Raw genomic sequence first — 27,231 nt, 5'->3', positions numbered from 1 at the left:
GCAAGAAGAAAGTAACTGCTGTGACAAAGTATTAATGTCGAACGTGTCTGGTGGAAAAAGTAAAAAAAATTGCATTGGTTTTGTTAAATAACATAAGTGTCGGGTTTACTATTATGTTGTGTTTACCTTAATGCAGTCCAAATAAACAAGAAACACCTGTATAATGTTCTGCGTTTTTCTTCAGTTTATTAAAAAAAAAAAAAACTCCACATGTACAAAATGGTGTAGTACTTCTTATAGCCGATATATCAGCCCATCTTGATGGGCATGTTCAGTATCTGCTTTGTTTTGTTATGCATAAAGAATAGAATAGAAAATAGAATGGAAAACAGTGATTATTGTATCCACATCACAATCGTACTGTAACTAAAGATTTGGGAGTAAGGGAGTAGCTTCACTTCAAATTTATGGGGCTATAATCTACAGCAGTAAAACAAGTACGCAACAAACATACTGCAAGTTCTGTATAAGAGCAACCATATAGGAGCCATGGAAGGGTTAAGCTTCATGTTTGGCTGGGATGTTTGTGCTGTATATATGGCACATTGTGTGTTTGTGTTTATACACACTGACACACACAAATCACACATGCTATTCTAGCTGGCTTATATTGGTTCAAAGTGGCAGAGAACATTGTAGAAAATATTCCTCACTCCACTCAAAATGTATGGAAGGTACGTAAATCTGTTATTCAGGGTCCATTGATTGAATTTGCCCCTAGACTTAAAAGAACGCACTCAGGCAGTTATAAATTTACTTCCCAATTTAAGAAAATGAGAGCAGCAGAATGAACAGCATCCATCAAATTAATGAACCAGTGCCATCCGCCAAATCCAAATGAAGCTTAACTCCTGGCGAAGACAGGAAATTGATTTGTGTTGTGTTCTAAAAGTAATATAGTGCTTGCTACGGTAGCAAACAAATAAAAAAGGAAGCCGGCTTATTAGCTGGGGATGGTAACATTTATGACCCGAAAGATGAAGATCTTGCCGTGTATTTTGCAACCCTCTATAATCTGAAGGCAGACCCTCACACTCTCCAGCCCACCCTTAGTTGGGTAAGAAGGCTAAGGAGAAGTTAGCATCTGAGGACCTAATGAGGTTCCAGGTCTGGACAGGTTTTTCCTACATGTACTATAAAGTTTTTTAATCCTCACTAATGCCTTATCAGATTAAAATGATTAATACTTGCAGAAAGGAAGGGGCATTTCTATCTAGGTCATCGATGGTAATGATAATTTGGCTTCTCTGCTGTGCAGCGATCAAGTGGGATTTGTAGCGAATAGGCAATCTTCAGATAATATAAGGAAATTGTATTAATCTAAACCCAGATTATGTCTGCTGTCAACTTGTATTGTGGTGAAACAACCAAAGACAAAGCAATTCTGCTGTGCTTAAAATATCAATAACAATAAAAAAAACAATATTCCTTAGGAATTGTTAGATCTCACATGCAAAATCAGTGATGAGGGGGTTGTCCTACTGGAGATAACAAATACGGCACAAAATGTCCATAGCAAGAAGGTGTCCAGTAGTTGTCACAAATAAAAGACGCACAAAAATATCCATAAAAAAAGTGTCCCAGTAGAGGTCACAGGCAAATACGGAAAACAAAGTTGATTTGGTTTGCATATCCTTGAATGTTCCTAGAAAAATACAAAACAAATTCTTAATCACAGAGATGAAGAGGTCATTATTACGCTTTTTTTTAGTTCACTAAATATGTTGCTGTTGAGGAACCTTTCAACAGCTGATGTTTAGCTCACTAGGTATGTTATTGCTGAGGAACCTTGCAACAGCTGATGAGAAGCATTTGGCCCATGTACTCTTCCGTTTTGAAACCCATTTTGAAGCATTGCACTTACTCTTTAGCCTAGCATTAAGCACGCAGCAAGCTTGATAAATCCAGGGAGACACTGCCAGGCACTAGACCCCCAGACATTAGCCCAGTATGCCCGATGGGAAGTCCAACCCTTGTGTAAGACATCACTACTACCACTAAAGTTGTTTTTCTGTATTGTGATGAACTGTCGGGGTTTCTCCTAAGATAGAACCAGGGAACATTAGACTTCCAACAATGTAGCCATCCATCCTAACCCACCAGACAGTCTTGGAATTATGCATGTATTTTCTTTTTTTTTTTCTTTTTTTTTTTTTTTAGTTCAAGCCTATTTTTCAGGACATCTGTCCTTTTCCTATACTAGAACATACTGAGTCTGGAGGTCATCTGTTATTTGTGCACTCTTTGTGTTTCATTTTGTTGCTATAGACTTGCTTACTGATTCATGATTATTGCTTGGTGTCTCGCTCTTGTTTCAGACTGGCAATTGCTACTTATGTTCTTGTGTGTTTCTCTTTTTACAATGCCGCCCGCTAAAAAGTTCCTAATGCAGCATTCAGTAGCTGAAACTGTCCCTGGCTCTGGACTCCACATCAAGAAACCACACATTAGCATAACAATTAACACACATTTCTTCACAGTCTTACACCATTCTGATATAAATTATGGGCTGGAATTGTCATCATGAGACAGCAAAAAACCTATATTGTAGTTAACAGAAAGTTCTAATTGCTGAGCTGTAGCAACACCACTATAGGAAAACAAGTTATATCACTGGTCATTCTGCACCTAGGGCTAGGTTTATTACCTAACTTTAATGTCATTGCATTTAGTGCTACTTTACTGAGAGGGTGGCAGAGTAGAAAAGTCTCCAAGCAGAATTGGGCCCTCTTTACCTAATCTTTTGGCTTGTCTTGGTCTGTCAATTCTATTTTTCTCATTCCCCTTGAATATATGTATTGTAAGAAGCACTGCATAAATGGTTGGTGCTATATTAACCCCTTAATGACAAAGCCCGTACATGTACGGGCTCAAAATGCATTGTTTTCAATGGGTTTTGGGACCGCCCATTGTCCTTAAGGGGTTAATAAAAGATAATAATAATTTTATGACATCCTATCCTATTTTTATTCCATAAATCATTGTTTTTGATATAGTTACTCACCAAGTAACAAGCAGCCTTTCTGTCCTCTTCATTCATATGTATACAGCATCTAATTCATACACCCCCATCTAAAGAAAATGTAATGCTAAACATATCAGGACATGAAAACTGAATTTCTGGACATTTTTTTCATTAAAAAATGTAATTCATATTGGCAGCTAATGTTTACTCCGTGAAATATAATCCATTCTCCACCCAGTGTAATTATACTAAACAGGTTCTGGGAGGTAGTAGGTTTTTTTTAATCCTTTAGATACATTGTGTTCTGTTAATGTGTTTTGGATGAGACTAGATAGTTCTTATTGGGCATGTCTTCCAATTGTGCTTTGGGCTGTATTACAGCGAAGCTGCCTGAATTGCCCTCTACATTGAATGCTCCCATATTATGTATATAGTTGAAGTTTTTCATGATAATTATACAGGAAAGAAGCTGACTGTTACCTGTCTGGTGCTTTGACTAGTTCCTCTTCCGAGACTGCTGCTTAACATTGTTGGGGGCATGGGCCTGCTTTGGGTGGTGTAGTAACTCTTGTCTGTATCTGGGCAGCTGCGGACAGTACTCACAGGATATACAGGATGACTGCTGAATTCCGTTCCATCTGTTTGCTGCCAAGGAGTACCCTTTAAAAAGGTGAGATTTAAGTATAATTATATTATTATTAAATTAAGAGCCCCATGCCCCCTTTCTGCCATTTTCATTCCTATGCCAGAAGTTCCATCTAGTTTACCCATCAATACGTATCTACTTATGAACACATGTATTCGATCAGTCATCCTATTCTGATGTTTATTATTATTATTTATTGTTTTATATAGCGCCATCAAATTCTGTAGCGCTGTACAATGAGTGGAGAGGACATAACAAGTAGTATGTAACATAACAAATTGACTTACAGAGACAACAGGCGAGGAGGGCCCTGATGTTTGTTTTTAACCAGCAACAATGGGGTTATGAATAAAATGGGGCTCAGCGCGGACCATTTCATTGGCTGCTAAGGTAATGTGACCACTATCTAAGTTCTGCAATAGAATAGTAACTCCAAATGTGTTACGTGTGCAACAAAAGTTAAGTTGTAATGCATACTAAAAGGGTAAACACACTCACATTATGATCTGTGTTAACTTTTGAGTTGATGGTCCTATTCCACAAGAGGACATTTAGACTTTTGTCCTCCTGTTTCAAAGCCTGGATTTCTAATTTCATTTCATTTAGTTGATTTTCCAGCTGCTTGCTTTTTTCCAGGTAGTCCAGTCTATAACCATAAAAAAAATCAGAAAAGTCAACATATACAGTAATTCCAACCTAGTATTTAAGGATGAATTGTTCTACTCCAGGTATTGCTATTATTGCGTAACTGGGCTAGAAAGCATGCAATACATCAAGTCATCTTCACATATGCTTAAAATGATCCCAGTAAACACAATTATCACACTTGAGTTGCCACTCATTAAAGGAATATTAATGGTTATCTATAGATATGTTTTGGCATATTTGTTATTTGTTAGACCCAATAAAGAAAGTACCAGAGGATTCACAAGACATGGAGAAATGGTTTTGGAACTACCTCAAATACAATACTGACCTTTCCTTTTCTATCTCGAGGGATAATCGTTTGAAATCAGTTTCACATGGATCTTGTCGTATGACCCTGTAATCGGGACATGCTTCCAAAGTATCGAGTGGTGGACTTTTTGAGGCAACCTAAAAAAAGAATTAAATAAGATTCTCTACAAGGTACTTTCTTGAAAAAAAAAACATTTAAGAGGACAAACAGACAAACCAGATGGGGCTTAACAGTAGTTCTGCCTACATTCTTCACACGTTCCTTCCTATAAAGTGTCTTATTTTCGTGTCTCTTTGGGGCACATGTAATTTCTGTGCCCAAAAATGTGATTAGTTCTGGAATATCAGTACTGTTTCATAGACTGGCAATATGCCATTCCCTTTAGCTTTATATTAAATAAAACAGGTGTACCTAAAAAGCCTCTATGCTAACAGAAATGTTCTCAACTGAGACTTAGTATGAATGAATTATTTATTTCAGCTGAGCTGTAACTGACTTGCCCTACCATAAATAGAACCCCCCTGATTGCAAACGTATGGCTTTACAGTGAATAAAAGAGTATACATGTTAACTCACGGGATGATCTATAGCGTCCAAGTTCAAGAGCCTCGACTGTGTTATCTGTTTGTCTTCTCTGGCTTTGAGCAGTTCCTGTTCCAGGCGTTCGACCTCCTTGGCTCTGCCAACAAAACAGATTTAAGCAAATTACCTATATGCATCTTATTGCTTAAGGTGGAGGGCATGGGTGAACATGCTACTGTGATGTTACATATGCTGGGTTATTTTTTATATATATATCATAAAGTTAAATTGAATGCTGAAAGATACATTTTACCTTCTCTCTGTCTCTTTGATAAGTTTAATTGTGATCCGGTCAGCATCTCTCATCTTTTGCTCCATTTGCCGCATCTCCTCCTTGCTTTTGAGCACTGCCATCTCTAGACGCTGCTTCTCCTGCCTTGCATCTACTGCATCTTGAGCCAAGAGCTTTGCCTCCTCCTCTGCAATTTGAGCTTTTTCTGACATCAATTCAGCAGCTTCTTTTGAGCGAAGCTGCAATTACATTGTATAGGCCAAATTAGCACCATGTAACCATGTCCACAGCATTTATTCTACTTATGACACATGCCCATGACAGTGAAAGTTCCTCTACTACTTTATGTAGAGAACAATACATCACATTTGCTACAACATAAAGCAAGGTGGAATGATAGTCTCCCGAAGGACCCTAGGATTAGCTTCCCCAGTGTTATTGGAAGGGGTTTCACCTATGACAGCTAGTTAGTTTTCAGCATGACCACAGGAATGTGGGGAACCTCACTTAAAGCCAAACTGGGTTAAAGACAGGTAGGAGGACAACTGGAGCACTAAACCAGGTGAGTATGTAAAGTTTGTCAAAATGGCCAATGTCAGAAAACAGTCATCAAATGCAGAAACAACCAACACATCAAAACTGACAGAAAACTTAGCTCCCTGATTACCAAACAATTATAATGTTGACGGTTTGAAGGGTTTCAATAAGAGCGTGGGATAAAGGAGCCAATCAGTGTGCAATGGCAAGTGTGTGTGTGAGCTGCAAATTAGTTCATCATCATCATGTATACTCACCAGTGCTTCATTGGCCTGCCTGGCTTCATCCTCTAACTGGAAAAGACGAGTTTCTAGCTCCTGTTTCTCTCTCTCTGCTTCTTCCCGCAAATGTTTTTCCATTGCCAGTCTCTGGTGCTCCATCTAGGAAATTAGAACCTACAACTGTCTTGGATGTCTTGGCCACAAAAACACAAATTAGAGTACAACCCTAAAATATATTGACAGCCTCCAAGAATCCAGCAGATATGACTCTACAGTATTGCAACAGGCAATACTGTGGTAGATGTGATCATGTTAGATAAGTAGAAATAGTGTTAAAATTAATAGGAAAACAATGCTTGACCCACAAGCCTTGTGAAGTTGAGTTGTTGAGTTACCTTCTTCCTTGCCTTCTCTTCCTTGGCCTGGGCTTTCATCTGTTGAATTTCAATAGAATCCACTTTTCTTTTATTTAGAAACAAGTTATGGTTACCAATACAGAGATGAAGAATCTGAATAAAGAAAACGATGCATGATGGATAAATGTAGAACTCGCAATGCCATAACAGCTGTGATAAATATATGCAAGTTTAAAATAAACCAATATTATTAGATTACAATAATAAACTACCGAACACTAAACTAATTATAGACTGAACACACACACAACGGAGGAGACAATTTCAAACAATTTTTTCCAATTACATATAAAATGTTTAAACTCTAACTGGATGGATGGTTTTGCCTCTTATACATACACTCCTACTGTATTGATTAAAGTACACTGTCAGTGTATTTTGGCTGAGGATAAGCCACCCAGTGCTTACCTACATGTCCGCTGTTCTCTATGTGATATGACATCATATTCTGGTGCTCAGCGTCTTAATGACATGCTGTGCTTAGTAAAAGTTGTATGACGGCTGGACCAGGTAAGCCAAACTGTAACGTAATTGGGCCAGTTACAAAAGAGAACTGTGATCTCCCCAACCAGCCCATGTGAGCCCAACCATCCAACAAGGCAATCTTCCCCCGGTTTGCCTGACATCAAAAATATGATCTGGTAGCACTAGAAACGGTATGGCATGGAATCGATACATTGTGTTAAGCAACTGCCTAGCAAATGTTTATACAACTAAACATCGCTGCTGATGGACTGCGCTTTATGCACGAAATTCAATGTATGATATATATATATATATATATATATATATATATATGTGTGTGTGTGTGTGTGTGTGTGTGTGTGTGTGTGTGTGTGTAGCCCACTAATAAGCAAGTGGTTCTTGTAAATGTAGAATATTATACATCCTTGAAGAAATGCAATCTTCATAGTAGTTGTTGATCTACTTTAGTCCAGAAACAAATGAAATATGGCATGCTGTTTCGATATCTTCTATAGTGTTACATTTTACTTCATCATACCAGTTTATTGACTTTATGTTCTGATGAGTAGAACTTGAACACTTCCTCTTTTTTGTCAATTGGAGTAATTTTTAGCTGAAACGATAACACAGTATATGGTGACTTTTGTGTCTATTTCAAGTAAATGAAATCAGAAAATCATATAGCACAGAAAAATAAACAATAATATGTTTTTCATTTAACTTAGTCTCGCTGTATTGTGGACATTTGTTCCAACTAATAACTTGCAAAGGCTTTTTGACTGCCATCACGTCTACTAGACTTTCAGTGAACTTACCTATCTATGTTTTATTCTGTATTGATAACTAAAACCTTAGATATTATAAATGACTTCAATACAAAGTGTGCTTTTTAATCTGTCTCTGTGAGAATATGTTAGGCCTACAACAATATTATTAATGTAATTAATACATATTATATTATACTTACTTTTTTCTCACTGGAAGAAATGTTGCTAATTTCGCCCCATTTGAATGATTTTATTGGTGAGATTTTGTTATTTCTGCTGTAGATATGAATTCCTTTCGCATTTACTCCGAGGAGAATGTCTGCATCATTTTTAGCATGCTGTAAAAATGGAAAAAAGGTCTTCAACGGAAACCACATACAGTTTATATTTCCAACATAACTATCTAAATCCTTTAAAGTTGTTTTACCACGTAGGACATTGTGGGTGATTTACCAAGAAGCAATACATCAGAAAGATTTTGTTTGGTAGAAAACATTTGTGTGCATCCTTACCAGCTTACACCTTATTAGCCTCCGATCGAAGGTGAAGAACATTTTTTTCATATGACAAAGTGATGTATTATCTTACTTTTGAAGCATATGCTTCAATGCCAGCTCCCATGTGGTCACCTTGCCAGTGGCATACTGTGCCCTAGACCCACTAGGGTGGCAGATATGGAGCTAGGCAGCTCCTCTGCCTCAAAGCAGGGAGCCAACACTTTTTTGGGAATTCAGGCTTCCTGTAGCCCCACTGCTGCATGGCGCTACATAGAGCATGAATGATAGAGTCATATCAAGGTCATAGAGTCACCTTGAAACCTAGTCAATAAATGTATTAACTTACCGTTATAGGAAAGTAGTTCATCCCAAACATGTCCAAATCTTGTGCTATTTTCAAATAGTTCATCTCTGCCTCATCTCTAAAAAGTAAATAAAATAAAGAGAAAAGGTGAATGAGGAATATACCATATATTTTGTAGAACTGCTATTGTTTTGATATGTATTAAGCTAGCACACATTAGTTAGCGCATTTAAAGATTTTTGAAGTTTTGAATGCTTGCTACACTTGAGGAAAATCTAAATCGGTTAGTTTGAGTTTCTGTGCATTGCTTAATCTGGTAATGTTGCTGACATTTTATCCGGTGATGCTGGGACAGAATGCGGTAGTGATGCAGACATTTGACAAAACTCAGGCATCACATCACAACCTCCCCACATTATGATGACGTTGGTCCCATCGTAGACGCTCGAAGTCTGTTTTGTTTTTGCCAGAAGGAATAGTATTGTCTATTCCAATCAAATCCGCAGGGTTGTCCATAATGCTAGAGAATGTTTTGGTGTTCGCTACTGGAGACAAAGAAGTAGGGCTTAAAAGTAACTTTCATTTTGCACATTTCATGACTGTTTACAGCCACCCCTGATCACCTGTTGCCCTTTCCTAGAAAGCCTTTAATCCTAAGCATATAGAAGCAATGGGATGTGTCTGCTATTTGCCCCAAATAAAACTTAAAAACTGCTCCATTTTCTCTGTACAGAACAGTATGCCTTGGAATGATGCCCACAGGGGGGCCAGCATGGGCTATAGTGGGCCCTGACTGTTGTGCAGAGGAGGGGTAGGCTTTTTGGTGGGAAATTTGGGGGTAGAGTTGGGAGTAGATTATAAAAGTGGCTGTTTTCCCGGGTTTAGGAACTTGTGGTTAGCTTACCTGGTTGCGTGTCCCTCCCTCCCTTTATTTTGTATGTTAGTTTGTGTTGTTTTTGTCACAGTCTGTGGGGCGGCAGCTTGCCAGGTATCAATGGGGTTAATGTGGTAGTAAGTGAATGGTTGGTAACATCTGGTGGGAGGTTCTTGGCTGTCAGTGCTGGGAACCTCAGGTCAGGGTGGGGGCATATGGGTATGTCCCTTCCTTAAGTGGTATTTGGTTATGGCGCCTGGATTACTTGGCAAGCTTGGTGTGTTCATTGTGTTTATTGTATATATTTACATGTTTGTGTTTTGAGTCATTGTCCTTGTTAACCCACCTATGTTTCTTGTTTCAGGTTTTGGCGTGACAGTGACTCTAATAAATGAAATTGGCTGTGGCCTTTTCTTATCCATATTCAATGATGTGTGGTGTCATTATTGGGGTTAATGGGGGTTAAACCTAGCCCGGAAAATCTAGGCTACAACAGTCATTAGGGTTACCATGTTACTTTTACTATAGGACAATGAATGCATCATAGGTGTGCAGTGTGCACCTGTTGCTCTACATATGGATTCCTCTAAACGCCTTTATACCAAAGGGTATGAACATCCTTTAGGCTAGGGGTACAACAACTTCGCTTAGGGAAAGCGCTTGTTATATTATGTGTATTATTGTGGTTCTATTCCTCAACTGTGTGTGTATAATTTTCAAAACCTATATTTAGGCAAATGGAAGCCTCCCTATCTCTACATGAAATCTGGACCATGGTGTGGGACCTCAATCCAGTATTGTGAGATGATTTGTACACATGGTTCAGATGATAACAACTATGCTACTGCACAATTAATACCTTGCAATTCCTCTGTGTTCAGCATACCACGCTGTTATTTTATCCTGCCACATTTCTGAAGTCATCTGATACTGTTGGAGCACCTAGAAAAGTAAAGCCACACACGCATTTAAGATGCAGTGAATCATCAAAACATTGTCGGAGTTCTAAATTAACTCATACCCATTATAAAGCCAGATTCATTTTTAATACTGACCGAACAATCCTATATTCATACACATCTCATATAATATATATTGCTATATAAGGGAAAAGCTGTTTTATTTTTACATATATGTCTTAAATTGTCTGCAATCATTTCTGGATATAACAATACTATTTTCTACCCCCAGCATTAAAGACATCAAAGAGGTGATTCGACAAACCATCAAATTTCTCCTCCATGAAGTTATGTTGCAGGTGGTCCTTGTTACTCACTTCTGATGATTCTACTCCCTGCACTTGTTCCTACTTACATTTGTTCCTATCACACGGCTATTAGATAATTCTGATGATTCCTTTTACTGTCCTCAGTCTTTTCATTTGTAGGTGTCTTGTATGGCCCTTTTCTACAGCTGTGCTTCACAATTTGACTAGCGCCTCCCAAGTGGCTGCTTGGCATACCCAATATGCAAGCACATATTATTAAAATGCTGCCGGTGGATACCCAGAAAAACATTTTGGTTCTGCAAATTACCTTTTTATTTTTTTCAATTAAAGATCAAATCTGGTTTGAAGTTTTTACATCATAAATAACTAGGTTGAATGGTTCTTATATGACCTGAAATGTTATGTTTCTAGATTTGAATTGCCAGAAGGCAAAAAATAATACAATAAATGATGGTGAACACTGAGAAAAAACTAAGTAAGACATGCACCAAAATATAAGGTATTATTATGAAACTGTTTACTTATGTACAGAGTAGTTTTATTCTCAAGAAATGATGCACCAAAATGGATACAGTGCAATTACTCCATGGCACTCCTTTTGATTTGTTATTTTAGGCTATGATGATTAATCATTCTATACAGGATACATGAACCAATACAGATCATATTGTCCTCTACACTGATATTTGGATATAGACTGATATATGCAAAAAAATGATATATATGATACATAATTGTATCCCTTTGCCATGATAAAAGCTCTGAGTTTCTCCTATAATGCCTGAAATTAGAAAATACATGGCAAGGGATCTGAGACCATTCCTCCACACAGAATCTCTCCAGATCCCTCATATTTCGAGGTCTACACTTGTTGACTCTCCTCTTCCTTTCACCCCACAGGTTTTCTATTGGGTTCAAGTCAGGTGACTAAGATGGCCAAGGCAGGACCTTGTGTTGATTTTAATGTATGTTTTGGATCATTGCCCTGCTGGAAGATCCAACCATGTCCAATTTTAAACTTTCTGGCAGAGACAGTCAGGTGTCCATTAAATATCTATGACACCATGTATTCCACCCAAAATTTCCAGTTCCTCCGGCAGAAAAACAGCCTCAAAACATTAAAGTGCCACTACCATATTTTACCATGGCCATGAGGTGCTTTTCCATATGGCTACCTCTTTGTGTGCACCAAACCCACCTCTGGTGTTTTTTGTCAAAAGGCTCTATTTTGGTTTCATCTGACCATAGAACCCAATCCCATTTGAAGTTCCAGTAGTGTCTGGCGGTTGAGTTTGTTTTTGCATGAGAGCAGAGGCTTTTTTTAAAAAAAAACCTTTCCAAACATATCATGGTGGTGTAGGCGATGTAGGATTGTAGTTTTGGAGGCTTTCTGACCACAAGAAGCAATTAACTTCTGCAATTCTCCAGCTGTGATGTTTGGAGATGTTTTGGCCCCTCAAGCCATCCTCTTCACAGTGTATTATAATGCAATGACAATATAGACACATGTCCTCTTCCAGGTTAATTCAGAACATTTCCAGTTGACTAAAACTTCCTGGTTATTGCTCTGATGTGAGAAATAGGCATTTTCAATGCTATTTTCTTATTGTCATTTGCCATTTTGTAAAGCTCAACAACCTTTTGCCATACATCACAGCTATATTCCTTGGTCTTATCCACTGCGATGAATAACTAAGGAAATTTGGCCTATGTGTCACCTAATATTTATGCCCATGTGAAATAGGAAGTAACGGTTGAACAATTTCCTGTTCCTAGTCCTAGTACCCAGGTGTAATAAAAAAAAATGTAAAATATCACTGGGAATATACTTCAACTACAGTTTTCTCATGTGAGTTCATAGGGATGCCAGTATTTTTGTGTATTGTATTGTAATTTATGTATCATAAATGTTTACTGGAAAAAAGCATACATTTATATATATATGGTATATTTCGGTGAGATAATAGAGATACCTTTAGAAAAATCTTAAAGAAACAATTTAATCGTTTATTTTATTTTAAAATTAAATACATTCTTTCCCACGTAAAAAATATGCAGGTATTCTAAGTTTTGTTTAGACAAGTGCCCTATGTTGTCAGGCTTCAGTGCTTTTTTGTCCTTTTTGTCTTAAGGTGGCATGAGTTACAGTTTATACTTACACGTTTGGGCAACAGTTCATCGTGAGAAAGAAAACCAGGCTTGTGAATATTAGGGTTGTAGTCGCCATACTGCAAAGTAAAAGGTGCAGTGTATCACTTTATCTTGTATATACTTTATTGTAGATATGTATATGAACCCTACTCATAAAGATCACAACAGAATTAAAAGACTGTTATTCACAGATAAAAAAAAGTTATTAACAAGAGTCAACCATGGTCTAAAAGGGAAAGGTCCAAGCAAAATCACAAAAACAGGTAATTAATTGAAAAAATGTATAATTTTACATTTCAATGTGGCAGCTGGTATCCAGGGGACCATTGTCATTCTTCAGCCCCAGACAGACTTAAAAGCAGCGTGGACAGGATATGGCAAGGATATTACAAGTTCTCCTCACCCGGATTGAAGCTCACCTTTGCTTGGACCGCATACGATGCCAACAGGACAGATGCTTCAGGAGAGCAATGGATTTCTTCATCCAAAATTTGCTTTTTAACCTGAAATGTAGATACGAAAACTGATAAAACCATATGTTCAGCAATTCCCAAATTTGTCTTTTAGAGTTGATTTAATAAATAAAACATGATTATTATCACACACCACAATCTAATCCACTATATATTATTTTTTTAACTATTAGTGACATTTGTAAATATGAAATAGCCTAATTATAACACACCAAAGAGAATGTCAGGAGTGCAGTCATAAAACTACATCATGACCTTCAAAGTGGTGGCGTAACAACCATGTTCACAGGGGTGGCAACTGTCACCAGGCCTGCCATGTAGGAGAACCGCCACTCTAGGTGCCCTGGGGACATCAGCGACCACTTGTCCTCTCGCACGGGCCTGCAAGCTGGGGTCGCGTCGGCCCACACCTTACCTGGCGCTGGCAAAGGCAGGATCTTTGGTACAGACAGGCTGTTTGGGGAAAGAAATGTCACAGGCAGGCTGTTTGGGGCAAATATGGCACATGTAGGCTGTTTGGGGAAAAATATGGAACTGGAAAGCAGTTTGGAGACAAAGATGACACAGACAGGCTGTTTGGGGAAAAATGATAGAACTGACAAGCTGTCATGGCACAGACATGCTCTTTGGGGGTAAATGTGGCACATGGTGCTTGTGACGTTGTGGGGCCGTGGCAATTTTTGCACAGGAGCACTGTGGTTCCTAGTTACACAACTGCTTCAAAGTAGTTAGGAGCTACTCTGGATATGAAGAAAAATCTAGAAAACTTGCAGATGGAGTTTAGACATAAAAAGAGTGGTACAGAAATAGGAAAGAAAATATGTCAAGAAGAATGACCATGAGTGGGGCTAGAATTATGCCTGTTCCCTTTCGCTTGTCCAAATCCTCTTGGTCAGAGCACTTTACGTGAATGTATATAGCATTATATTAATATATTTTTTTAGAAACTCTGTTTCCATCATACCCAGTCCTGTGGTGGCTGTAGGTGGACTTACAAGTAATACAAATTTTACTGGGGATTTTACAACAAGCAAACAATGGACCGTGGTATCAGACAAGGGGATAAAAAATAAAAGAGAACCCATAATAATAATGATAACAAAAAATCACAGAATGTCTACATACTCTAGGGCGGGATATTGAAAATGTTTTCTTCTTGGAGCATGTGCATAAGGAAGTAGTATAATGAATCACCCCTCTGACCTGCAAGACCACCTCATATGGGGAAATCCAGTCCTTTCCCAACCATATAGCAGTTTGGGTGTTCCTTGGCCTGTAAGTGATAGTGAGAGTTGGTAGGGGCAAAACTCACACAAAAAAATTCAGAGACGGCTGCAAGGATTGGTAAAGCGGCGAGCCAAACAGCTATAATCTACCCTCACCTTGACTTGTAAGAAAAAGGGGTGATTCCCCCCACCGGGATAGGAGTTGTTTGCCTCAATGGCACTCTAAGCTCATTGGAGGATGTGAATGCAAGCCAACAGAACCAGGTTGCAGTGTACTTCAGCATGTCATCTGTTGCGATGTGCTCCTCCATGACTCTCAACCCAGTCTCTGAATGACTGTATAGTTGGCCGCCTCCAGTGCACAGGGATAAAGCACTTTAAGGGGCCGTTTATAGGAGGACAAAGACCTCTCCACGTTATGGAGCAGAATCACACCCGGGGCAAAAGAGAGGCTGTCACCCTCTCCACTGTCTGATGGTTGAATCAAGTTGCATTCCCACCAAATATGAAGGAAGGTTCCCATCCCCATAATACATCCCCAGCAGGCCGGGTTCAGCCCAGGGTCCATCCTGCTGACCTGATCTGGCATCGTATACCACAAGGTGAGTACCGTATTTGCTCGATTATAAGACGACCCTGATTATAAGACAACCCCCCAAAATCTGAATATTAACTTAGGAAAAAAAGAAAAAGCCTGAATATAAGACGACCCTAAAGGAAAAAAGTTTTACCAGTAAATGTTAATTCATGTAAACTATTTTTTTTAATAAAAGCTATGATTGAGAAAAATATTTTTTTTTTGTTTTTATTTCTTTTATATTTTCTATTGTATTTTCCAACCTGTCCCCCAGTTACGCACATCTGCCCCCAGGCTTGCCACACCAATATGGCACTGTGGCCCATGATATGCCTTTTAACCCTCTATATGCCACTGTGCCCCATGGTATGCCTTTTGACCCCCTATGTGCCACTCTGCCTCCAGAAATGCCTTATACCCCTATATCCCATTCTGGCATTTAGGGGGTTAAAATGCATATTATGGGGCAGAGTGGCATATAGGGAGGTATAAGGCATTCCAGGAGGCAGAGTGGCATTAAGGGAGTTAAAAGGCATTATATAGAGCACTCTGCCTCCAGAAATGCCTTATACCCCTATATGCCACTCTGGCATTTAGGGGGTTAAAAGGCATATTATGGGGCAGAGTGGCATATAGGGAGGTATAAGGCATTTCAGGAGGCAGAGTGCACTATTAAATGCCCCCTTAACGCCACTCTGCCTCCTGAAATGCCTTATACCTCCCTATATGCCACTCTGCCCCATAATATGCCTTTTAACCCCCTAAGTGCCAGAGTGGCATATAGGGGTGTAAGGCATTCCAGAAATGCCCTACACACACACACACACACACACACACACACACACACACACACACACTTACTTACTTACCGGTGCTTCCAATTTCCTGGTGTATTGCCGGTAGCGGGTTGACGTCTCATTCCGCGGCAGCCGGAAGGAGGTGGAGTTGGCAGCGGGGGTTTGTATGCGTCCGTCGCAAATACCTTCCCCGGCTGTCAGAGATCAGGAACTCTGGAACAATGATCTCTGACAGTCGGGGAAGGTATTTGCGACGGACGCATACAAACCCCCGCTGCCAACTTCACCTCCGGAAGCACCGGTAAGTGTGTGTGTGGGGGGGGGGGCGACGACAGGAGGATCCAGGTCCCCTGCAGCGGTGCGGGGGATCTGGATCTTAGTCTCCTAATCAGACCTCTATTTGAGGTCTGATTAGAAGACGACCCCGATTATAAGACGAGGGGTATTTTTCAGAGCATTTGCTCTGAAAAAAACCTCGTCTTATAATCGAGCAAATACGGTATTTTGTATACTTGGATCCCTGAGGCAACCAAGCACTTGTGAGTAAGATTGCAGTTCCTCTCTCAGAGCATACTCTCCCAGCTACCCATGAACACAGGAGGTGCATCATCATTTTTGGCCAGAAGTAACTGGTACAGCAGGGAGATGCCTGCAGACAAAGTCGTTCAAAGCCTGTAAGCTGATGCTTCCCAGGCAATGAAGACAGATGCGTAACTTGTAAATACTTGAAGTGAGGCAAGCCACTGATTAGTCTCGGAGGCAGAAGCCACTCCAGGGGAAGGACTCCTACCCCCCACACACAAGTGAGGCCCTGACTAGCTTGTGGACCTCCAGGAAGTCCAGGTATCCCCTCTCCATCCCAGGTTCAAAGTGCAGGCTTCTGGCAAGGGGCAGTAATGGGGAAGTGAAGTAAGAAATCATATCTCCAACCCCTCTGGATCTCCAAATCCCCAGAGAAGCCCACACAAAAGGGTTCAGGATGGTTGTCTGTCTATTGGCGTCGGAACCGAACCTCAAGCTGCCTCGGAGGGGAAAGTGTACCAGCAATTGCTCCATCTTTATCCACAGGCTGGTACTCACACTCCACTGTTATCTGCATATGAGATGCCGAGAAGTACTTGTGGAAGTCTGGCAAGTCCAAGCCCCCTTTGTCTTGGCATGTCAGCAGTGAGTTTCTTAACCTAGGTCTCCTACCCCCAAAATGAAACTAGTGGTCATGGCTCTCAGAAACTTGAAGAACCCCGTAGGGATCAGGACTGGGATCATCTGGAATAAATATAAGACCCTAGGTGGGATGCCAGGAGACATGACGTAAATCATTCCGGAGCGACTTACTTGCAAAACACAAATTTTAGGCAGTGGCACCAAATCTTTAAATCAGAAAAGCCCAGGCCTGACCCCTTTGCCAGCCCTCCCCTGACAAGTTATGCTGCTTTGTTCATGCTGTGCTTAAAGCTATGTTGGAAACAGCAGGCATATGTGAATGAGGGAACATCGCTTGGGTCGTTATATTCAAGTCTTAAGGAAGGGAGATGGCCCAGTGGAGGAAGTAAAAATATGTCTTGGCCAGCAGCAGCTAAGCAGACCATGCAGCCGACTCCACGATGGCAAGGAAAAGCATAAATTGAACCCCTTGCTGGACAACAAAGGAAGCCATAATTTGACAAATAGACAGAGCAGTCTATACAACATATTAGGTTTTGTTGGCTTTAAGCACCTTCTTTGTAGCATACAGCTATGAGTGTCAAGCATCTAATGCATAAATGCACGAGAAGGGCATCTATGGCTTACACTGGTACATGCAATCAAGCCCTAGCCAACAGCTTACATACACGTACCTTCCTTCACACAAACATAAGTACATACGTAAAAAATACACTTGTTTTGTATACTTTTCTCATTCCTATTATATATTCTATGTATATCCAATTGCATTATTATACACAATTATGTTGTAATTATTGTAAAACTGAATGGAATGAAAATCATCAGCAATCAGCAGCAATGTGTACTCGACGGACTCTCGCTCTCTTTCACACACACACACAATTTGTATAAAATAACTGCAAAATTTCCCTCATGCAAGTCATTAAAAGTAACACCCATAACTGACAGGCATAAGAGAAGAATCTGATTCCAAGCTTCCTCCTATACTTTGTCTGGGCAAGCCTTCCGCTTGCAGCTATAATGTGACACGCTCCTCCTTACAGCAAGTCTCAATCTGTCTGCTGGTCCTCAGCTCTGGGAATGATAATAACGCTTTGCCATGTCAAACAAAATAATATAATGTACAGTATGTGTACTTTCTTTACCTATTAGAAATACCGGTATTTAATATTTATAATAATATCAGTAATGTAATTAAAAAAACAGTAGGCTGAGTAGCGCCTGGCCCAGTGTGCTTAGACTGACCATGATTACATGATTGCCCTTTCAGCAATAGATAGATCATAGAATCAGGGAATACTATGCACACTGTGCTTCGTCCACAGATATACAGCATGCCAATAATGTGACTTTATGTGCATATTCAAACTGTCTTTTACTAAATTAAGACATGAGCTATACGTGAAAATCTCCATCCTTCACACAATTTTCTCTACAATGATCACAAGAAAAGGGCTGATTTTAGAGGAGCAGATACGCCCCTTTTTCAGTAAAATAAACTGAATTTGTTCCAGTGATCCCTATTTTGGGTTGAGTTCCTTATTGAAAAAATGCAGCCCAATGGCTAGATGCTGACGTTTGGGAATAAGCCGTGCCATGTTTCCGTATGCTCATAATGCATCATTAATTCTGTATTTACATCAGATCTATGAGAAGGTGTGCATTTGTTGATATGCGTCCATCCACTCCCATTGCATTTTTCCTAGTGGATGATTTCAGAAACAAAGCCAGCTACACCCCATTCTGACTATTTGCACTCTTGCTTGGTACAGAGTCTAATAGGTCATAAATAATTCACTTTGAAGCACTCTGCAATGTGTGGATGCTGGGAATACCTTTCGTTTTACATTATTAGTAGTAGTAGCTGTACATACGTCCAAGCAGCCTAAGGAGTAGTGTGTTGGGAGACAGCAGGAGAGAGGCTTCGAAAAAAGGTAAAGCAGCGGTAGGTTGGGAGCAAAGAGGGGAAGACAACCTGTCGGTGGATTGTTCTTCCTGAAGAAGTGGGTCTTGAGGGACTTTTTTGAATGACTAAAGATAAATGGATAGGATGATAAACCAGGATAGGGTATTCCAAAGGAATACTGAACCGTCTCACTTTTCACAATAAAAACCTGCCAAGAAATACACAAGTAGATGCCCGAGCTAATGACTGACCTGCAAGAAAAAGAGATGCTGCGTGATTTCTTGCACTAGCTCTTCTGACACATTTTCAGGGTAAAACTTTGCCAAAAAGCGTAATTTTATTGGATCTTCCTTTGGAACTTCCTGGTGTAAAATCTGTTGGAAAAAGAGAGTACATGTAATAATCAATAAAGGGAATAGCGAACTACAATAAAGTACGTGTCTAAGGTTGGCAACTCCAAGTATATATATAAATTTCCCTCTCCTTTCATGAATGTGTTGACATGATATAAGTAAATATGATCCCTTGATTTCATTTTAAATGTTATATATATATATATTTTATATATACGGTATATATTTTCATAGTATCTTAATTATTGGTTGCATTGTAGACATCTGTTGTTATATGCAATCAGAGTTTGAAGCAAAATTATTAATTAATAATTAGTTTTATGGACTGCACTATAAAGTCAAGAAAACCTACTGTATTTTAAGCAAATCTATTCTACGTTTCTGAATGGTAAGCCTAGGAAGCGTAAAATCATCAGTGACTATATGCAATATTTCATTCCCGTTAATCCAGATTTCATTGGAATGAAGAATGGGTGGGTCCTTAAAACCAGGATTTAACATGTACCTTTTATGTGGCCAGTATGCATAATGCTTTCAGTTTCCAGGCAGTGAATGCAGGGTTTACAGCATAAAAAAACAAGTATCGTACTCTGTATATATTTATACATAAAAGTAAGTACACTCCCAAATATACAATGAAAAACAACCCTTCTTATTTTTTTTTATTTCATATTGACCCTAACAATAAGATGAACAAATGAAAATTTAAAAGGCTTTACCTATACTATTTACAGGGAAAGAAGCAAGAAGTACTAACTGCATTTAGTGGAATGAATATGAACTGCCAATTACATCCAAGTAGTTGTTATGACCACATTGTCTTGGATATAGTAGTTTGTCAAAATGGTTGGCAACAAGTTAAAATCAAAAAAATTCTGTAAACTCTAATCTAATTTACTTTTAGCCTTAAAAATGTTTCAGGGGACAATTCTAGGGCAGATTGGAGCAGAGGAGAGAGGTATACCTTCCCTATTTAAGATGCACAATCTCTATTTATATGCACTGTCCTACTGGCTCGCCAATCTGCCCCACTGTCCCACTTTTGCAGGCAGTGAAGACCAAGGGCTGGTGGGCAGATCCTCTGATCTCCCATGATTGCCCATGGAGCAACCCAGCAGGTTTGCCCCTTCATAATGTATATCCAATGCCTCCAGAAGAATGTTCCATCTCACTACAATTCAAACAGAATCAACCCCAGTAACTTCTTACCTTCTTATCCAAGTTCAGCCAATTATCCATCCCATTTGCTGTAAACTGCAATCCAAAGAACCATGTCTCTTTTAACACCAATGTCCTACAAACCAAATCAAACAGATCTTTCCCCTTCCAACTCATCTGTAGGTCATAAGAAAACAAGTTTATGTGGTTAATCCACTGATTAGTGACAAGAGTGACCCATTCAACCCTCAGAACCTACATTAGCTTGACTGTAATGGCGCAACTTTTAGACACAGGCTTATATATTACTGAGTCACTTGTTAAGCTATTCATATATTACTAGTTTAAAGCAAACCATACATTCAATCACATGATATCATGACAAAAATATAACTATTTATAGAAATGCATTTATATAAATACAAATATGCCAAACCAAATAGTAAAGGTAACACTTCAAACTACAAATGTCCAGCACTGATAAGGCTAATCAAATACATGGAGGTTTGGCATTTAAGCAAGTTAATAAGACACTCAAGCCAACTTATGCACTTTATATTATCATTTTGTCCTCGTTGGGAATGCATTGAGGGACTGAGCAGTTAGACCCCCTGCAATGTTTGCCAAGCCAGTGTTGGAGGTGACTAGTGGTAAGTATATCATGTGCCAGGACACGCATTCGCTGGAAAAAGTGGTGCATATGGATGGATTCTGCAAGGGACATACCATGAACTTCAATAAGTGGACCTCTCAGCTATCATATAACAGTGACAGTTAGGAGCCAGCTATGGCTCCTGCTGTCCGAGGGCAGGCAAGGCTGTCAGAATACAGCCTTCTCCCTGTCCAAAAGGGTTCTCTATAGAGCCTGTCATGGTATCCAACTGGCAACTGGCTTGACCTTTGAAAAACAAATTGAGATGTTCAAATATCGGCTGCTAACCAACCCTACTACTTGTGTGCGTATATTGTTACACTTGAATTAGGGTGGCATTCCATATAATAGCTGAATTTCTTACTTCGCCTATAACATAAAGGTATGGTGTGCATATTTATAAAGGATGAGATTACTGTCCTTTGAAAATGAGTTCATTTCAGTTGTGATGTTAAAGTGGCTCCAGGGCCTTGCCAATTTAGCAGATACAATTGAATAAATCTATCTCCACGGTTCCTGTTATGACTTGTTCATTGTGAAACAAGTGAGAGTAAAACATCGTCACACATAGAACGTTCCGGAAAGATAAACAAGATCATTGCACAATAATGAGCTAGCTTTGCTTACTGATCTCTGTGCATAGCTGAAACATGTAATGGTTTAATATCATGTAGAGATTTATTTTCCACCTATTTGCTCAAAATAACATTGAACACTCAATATACCTATCCAGAAGGAACCATACTGAGGCCTCTGTAGATGTCAATTACCCCACAAGTTTGAGCCAAATAAATTTTAAGCAGTTTAAGTGGACATGTTGTTGTGTTAATTAAGAGTGCATGCATGTAAGTATATGTGTGTTAGTGTGTGTTAGCATGAGTTTGTAGGTATGTGTAAGTGTGAGAGTGTGTGTATAAACATGTGTGTGTCAGTCCATATGTTAGTTACCAGGGAGGGGGGTGGTGATGATTAAAAACATTAACCAACAAAATGCATATCAGTTTCTACCAAACAGTTGTATATTATTCCTGCTCTTTACTATTTATCACAATTAAGAAATACAATAATAATTAAAAACATACCTCACAATTTAATTCCATTTCAGCATCCATCCTTATAACCTTAACTTTGAAAGTCTTTGGCTGCTTTTTTCTTGTCCCATGGATAGACATGTCTGAAGCACTCAATGTATTCTCCACATGGAATCTGAAACCTAACAACAGCAGAGCACTGACATTAGTAATATAAAAATGTATATAATAAATATATATATATACAGTCATGTGATAAAGAAAGTACACACATGACATATTACACCATGTCATTATTTATTCAACAAAAATAAAGCCAAAATGGAGAAGCCATGAGTGAAAACACCTTATGATTCAATAGCTTGTAGAACCACCTTTGTAGCAATAATGTAAAGTAATTTCTGTATGACGTTATCCGTGCTGTGGAAGAATTTTGGCCCACTCTATTTTGCAACGTTGCTTCAGTTCATTGAGGTTTGCGGGCATTTGTTAATGCACAGCTCTCTTAAGGTCTTATAACAGCATTTCAATCGGGTTGAGGTCTGGACTTTGATTGGGCCATTGCAACACCTTGATTCTCTTCTTTTTCAGCCATTATGTTGTAGATTTTCTGGTGTGCTTGGGGTCCTGTTGCATGACCCAATTTTGGCCATGTTTTAGCTGTCGGACAGATAGTTTCATATTTGACTCTTGAATAATTTGGTATAAAGAGGAGTGCATAGTCAGCTGCAAAACAAGCCCAAATCATCACCCCTCCACCACCGTGGTTGACAATTGGTATGAGGTGTTTGTGCTGATATGTTGTATTTGGTTGTACTGTCATGAACTTTAGCATTTAAAATGCTAACTGAGGCCTGTAGAGTCTGAGATGTAACTCTTGTGTTTTTTGCAATTTCTCTGAGCATTGTCTGACCTTGGGGTGAATTTGCTGAGACGTCCACTTCTGGGAAGATTGGCAATGGTCTGGAATGTTTTCCACTTGAATAATCTTTTCACTGTAGAATGATGGACTTGAATTGATTGGAAATGGCTTTATAACCCTTCCCAAATTGCTAGGGAACAATTGCTTCTCTAAGATCATTGCTGATGTCTTTCCTACTTGACATTGTATTAACAATGAATGCTCCAGACCAGCAAACAGCTAAAACTCTGGCTTTTATTGAGGTGGTCACAATTGCTGATGATCAATTACTTAGCATTTCAATTCTTATGGAAGCAGGGTGTATTTAGTTTTTCACACATGGCTTCTCCATTTTGGCTTTATTTTTGTTGAATACATCATGACACAGTGTAACATGTAATGTGTTATTGTTCATCTGAGGTTGTATCTAGATCCAAGATTGTATTGAACTATGGAAACCAAATGCTTCTTATAATGGACCCCATGAAGACCATTACTTATTAGATGGTAAAAAAACAGTGTACAATCCTCAAGAGCTTCCGGAAATAGTGATAGAGCTCCTCTTTGCTACCAAAACAAAACAATGCCCTGAGGGAGTTTCAGCAGGTGCATCTACTTGAGTAGCCTGTATTCTCTCCCCAAGGGGAGATGTTATGATGGCCAGTACTCGGTTTGGAGGAATAATCAGACTAGAAGGGCTCTCCTCCTTAGCATTCGAGAACTGTCTAGAGAAAGCATCAGCCTGGATATTTTTAGTCCCTGGCAGGTACTAGACCACATATTTAACGCAAGATAAAAATAGGGTCCATCAGGCCTGCCTCTGAGTCAAGAACTTAGACTGGGACAGGTAAGTGAGGTTTTCACGATCTGTGAGGATCAAGATTGGGATAGAAGTTGCTTCGAGCAAATGCCTCCATTCATTCCTTGGAACCGAGTATTATCTCTAGCATCTCAGGTAACTAATTTCCTAGTTGCATTCTGCAGGACTTTTTGGAGAAACACCCACATGGGCAGTGCCGGCCCAAGGCAAAATGCCGCCTGGGGCGAATTTTAAAATGCTGCCCCCCCTTATCTACCCTTCCTCTCCCTCCGTTCCTCCCCCCCTTGTACTTACCTTTCAGCAGTCCTGCGGCGAGTCTCCCTGTTCGGTCTCCGTGCCGGCTTGTAATGCTGAGCGCTGGAACAGGGAGACTCGCCGCGGAGGAGAGAGAGAGGGGCGCCGAGCGGGTATTGACCACTCGGCGCCCCTTTCTCTCTCTTTCGCTTTAAAAATTTTTTAAAAAAAGGGCTTGGGGCGGCAAGGTGCCGCCCCTTCAAAAGTGCCGCCTGGAGCGATTGCCCCACTCGGCTCCATTGTCGGGCCAGCCCTGCACATGGGTGCAACTGGCTCCCAGGAGTAGGACATTGAGACATAAGGGTGCCTACTCCTGTATCAGACGCATCTACCTCAAGCATGAATAGAAGCTCAGGTTTCGGGTTTGCCAAAATGGGAGGTACGGCAAAAGCACCCTTTAATGACTCAAAGGCTTTGATTGCCTCCGGGGACCAGTGAGAGTTGTTACCATCCTTTTTGGTCATGTCAGTAAGGGGTTTTACAATAGAGAAAAAATTACGTATGAATTTCCTGTAGTAGTTAGCGAACCTGAGGAACCGTTGAAGGGGAAAACTGGGGAAACTGACCTCTGAAATCACCTACCCAAAGAAGGTGACCTATTTGGGGTGGAACTCACACTTCCCCAGTTTGCAAAATAGATTATTCTCTCATAACTTTTGCCGCGTTCGGGCAACACCTGTACGTGGAAGCGGAATGGATCAGAATGTCGTCTAGATATACCACCACACATTATTGGAGCATGATTTATGAATTTTTGGCCCTCCTTTATCCTTACCAAATTATATGCAAATCGAGCTTAGTAAACACCTTGGACACTTTCAAGGAAGCGATCAAATAGCTCTGTAGTAAGTGGAATCGAGTAGGGTCTCAGTTCTCCGCTCTTTTTCTTCAAGAAGAAGAATTCGGCCCCAGCAGGAGAGGAGGACTTACGGATGAACCACTGGGACAGCGCATCTGCATCATACTTCTCCATGGCCTTATTTTGTACGGCAGATAGAGGGTAGATGCAACCTCTAGGAGGTAAGACACCAGGTTGCAGCTCAATTGTGCAATCGGAAGGTGGGAGCTTACCAGTCTGGCCCTTATCGAATACATATCAAACTCCTGGTACTCTTAGAGCAGCAAAGATACCGGAGAAGTGGTTACCACTTTCATTAGGCATGTCTTGCAACAGTTGGGCAACCATGCCATGACCTCAGCCCTTACCCAATCAAACGTGGGCTTGTGTTTATGCAAACACGAATAACCCAGGACCACAAGTTAATCAGAAGAGTGGATCACCTGGAATTGTATGATTTCGTGATGGAGAGCTGCCATCAATCACCTCAATGGCAAATCGCAGCTGCAAAGGAATAGAGTGTCTCTGGGTGAAGGTGCTGTCGATAAAGACGCCCGCTGCCACAGAGTCAATGAGTGCCTCTGTAATGATGGAAATCTTGCCCCACGAGAGGCCTACCAAGACTAGAGGTTTATCCTAATGGATAGCCAGGGACGCCGAGACGCCACCTAAGGCTTGTCCCCCTGTGGGACCTTAGGTTCGCAGCAGGTGCCTGTCCTTACCGCAGTAAAGGCACAGGCCCTCCCTCCTCTTCTCCTCAACTGAAAAATGGGTAAACACAAGCTGCATGGGCTCCACATTACCCAAGATGTCGATACCAGGAGGTGAGGGAGGCACGGGTGGGGAAGAAAAGCTTGGGGCTTTCATTTTCCAGATGTTGTGCATGAACATGCATTGCTCAATAGCTGTCAATTGGTCTACTGGCTCATCAAAATTATTTCCATTTTTTTCCCTGGTAGACATTTTTGTCCAACACAGAAATAATAAGTCTATTATGTCTTTTTTTTTTTTTGAGGAGAGGATAGAGTGTGTTACTTATAAGTAACAAATAAGTAAATTTAGCTTTACTAATATTTACACATAATATGCACCAAATTCTCTGCTTTATACATCTGCCATATGTATTATAAAGTACTGTTTCGGTAAATATGGCAGATGGGATATAACAACAGTTTTGTAACAGAACAAAAAACCCTTACCTGTCTTCATATATCAGGAAGAACAGCTTCGGCCAGAAGAGACATGTTTGGAATAGAGGCTCTAAATGCTACAAACTCATCAAAACAATTCTTTGCATAGAATCGATCTGCAGACTCCAGAGTAGCACCTGCGGAGTAATATTTTTGCTGTGTAATGGAAACAGAGTTTTTTTCTTTCTTTCTTTCATACGTTCTTCAGGTGTGGCATCAACACCATGTATACATATGTCTTGCTGTGTCGCCGTAAAATCATCATTGCTGATTCTTCATAAATATCTTTGTAGAAAAAATGTATATATATATATATATATCATATACATAAAACACACGCTCCTGTACAAAAGAATCTAGTCTGCTAAATTATATGAAGTTGAGTCATTTTGAAAACGAGCCAGCACACCTCTCCGGAGTCAGACACCTTCCCCTGTGTATGTGAGTTTAAAGAACTGAGGCATGCAAATCCATGACACATTTGCTAAGCTTTTAATGGCCCTATTCCCAGCCAATGAGGAATGAGCAATAAAAAGAAAAAAAAAAAAGGTGTTCCACCTGAATGGAATGGTAGACAAATGCGAGTAATTAGCAGGGTAATGCTTCTATCATCAGGCAGACTGTAATCTCTGGTACGGCAGGATCTTCTGCGAAGAAAGTACTTAAATATATATTAGATTTTCACACGGGAAGACATCTGAGGTTAACGTCATAGAAACCCACTAAATCATCCAATCAGCAGCAATAGTCCATTGGTTGCCATAGTTACAACATCAATTTTCACTAACTTTGCACCAGAATCGCTTTTTATACAAGGCTTCTTAAAATTGGTGTATTGAGAACAGCAAGGCGGTCCACATGCTTCAATCCTTAAACTTCTCCATACAGTGTAGAAGAGAATATAAGTGATCTTATAAATATACCGCGTGTTACTAGAGCTCATTTCTGGGCGTTTACACGGATGTACAGATATTCTGCTCACAACAATTTAACCCCCGGTGAGTT

The 27,231-nt window shown here is 39.9% G+C and overlaps 1 protein-coding gene across 1 annotated transcript; it reads right to left on the bottom strand.

Moving 5' to 3' along the window:
- Nucleotides 1–1,371: 1,371 nt before the first annotated feature.
- Nucleotides 1,372–26,695, bottom strand: LOC128472926 (merlin-like). Its single transcript, XM_053454910.1, has 20 exons — nt 26,636–26,695; nt 26,236–26,511; nt 22,235–22,365; nt 20,552–20,677; nt 19,241–19,363; nt 13,263–13,346; nt 12,852–12,920; nt 10,324–10,406; nt 8,633–8,708; nt 7,990–8,127; nt 7,561–7,635; nt 6,537–6,650; nt 6,178–6,300; nt 5,405–5,622; nt 5,146–5,248; nt 4,588–4,706; nt 4,110–4,257; nt 3,446–3,625; nt 3,005–3,072; nt 1,372–1,645 (listed from the first exon to the last, which is right to left on the bottom strand). The coding sequence occupies exons 2-19, from the start codon at nt 26,243–26,245 to the stop codon at nt 3,037–3,039; spliced, it is 1,956 nt and encodes a 651-aa protein (XP_053310885.1). The 5' UTR covers nt 26,246–26,511; nt 26,636–26,695; the 3' UTR covers nt 1,372–1,645; nt 3,005–3,036.
- Between the last annotated feature and the right edge of the window lie 536 nt (nt 26,696–27,231).

This window comes from Spea bombifrons, chromosome 2 (genome assembly GCF_027358695.1).
Source record: "Spea bombifrons isolate aSpeBom1 chromosome 2, aSpeBom1.2.pri, whole genome shotgun sequence".
In the NCBI taxonomy this organism is placed as follows: Eukaryota; Metazoa; Chordata; class Amphibia; order Anura; family Pelobatidae; genus Spea; species Spea bombifrons.
This window is presented reverse-complemented; position numbering and strand designations above follow the sequence as displayed.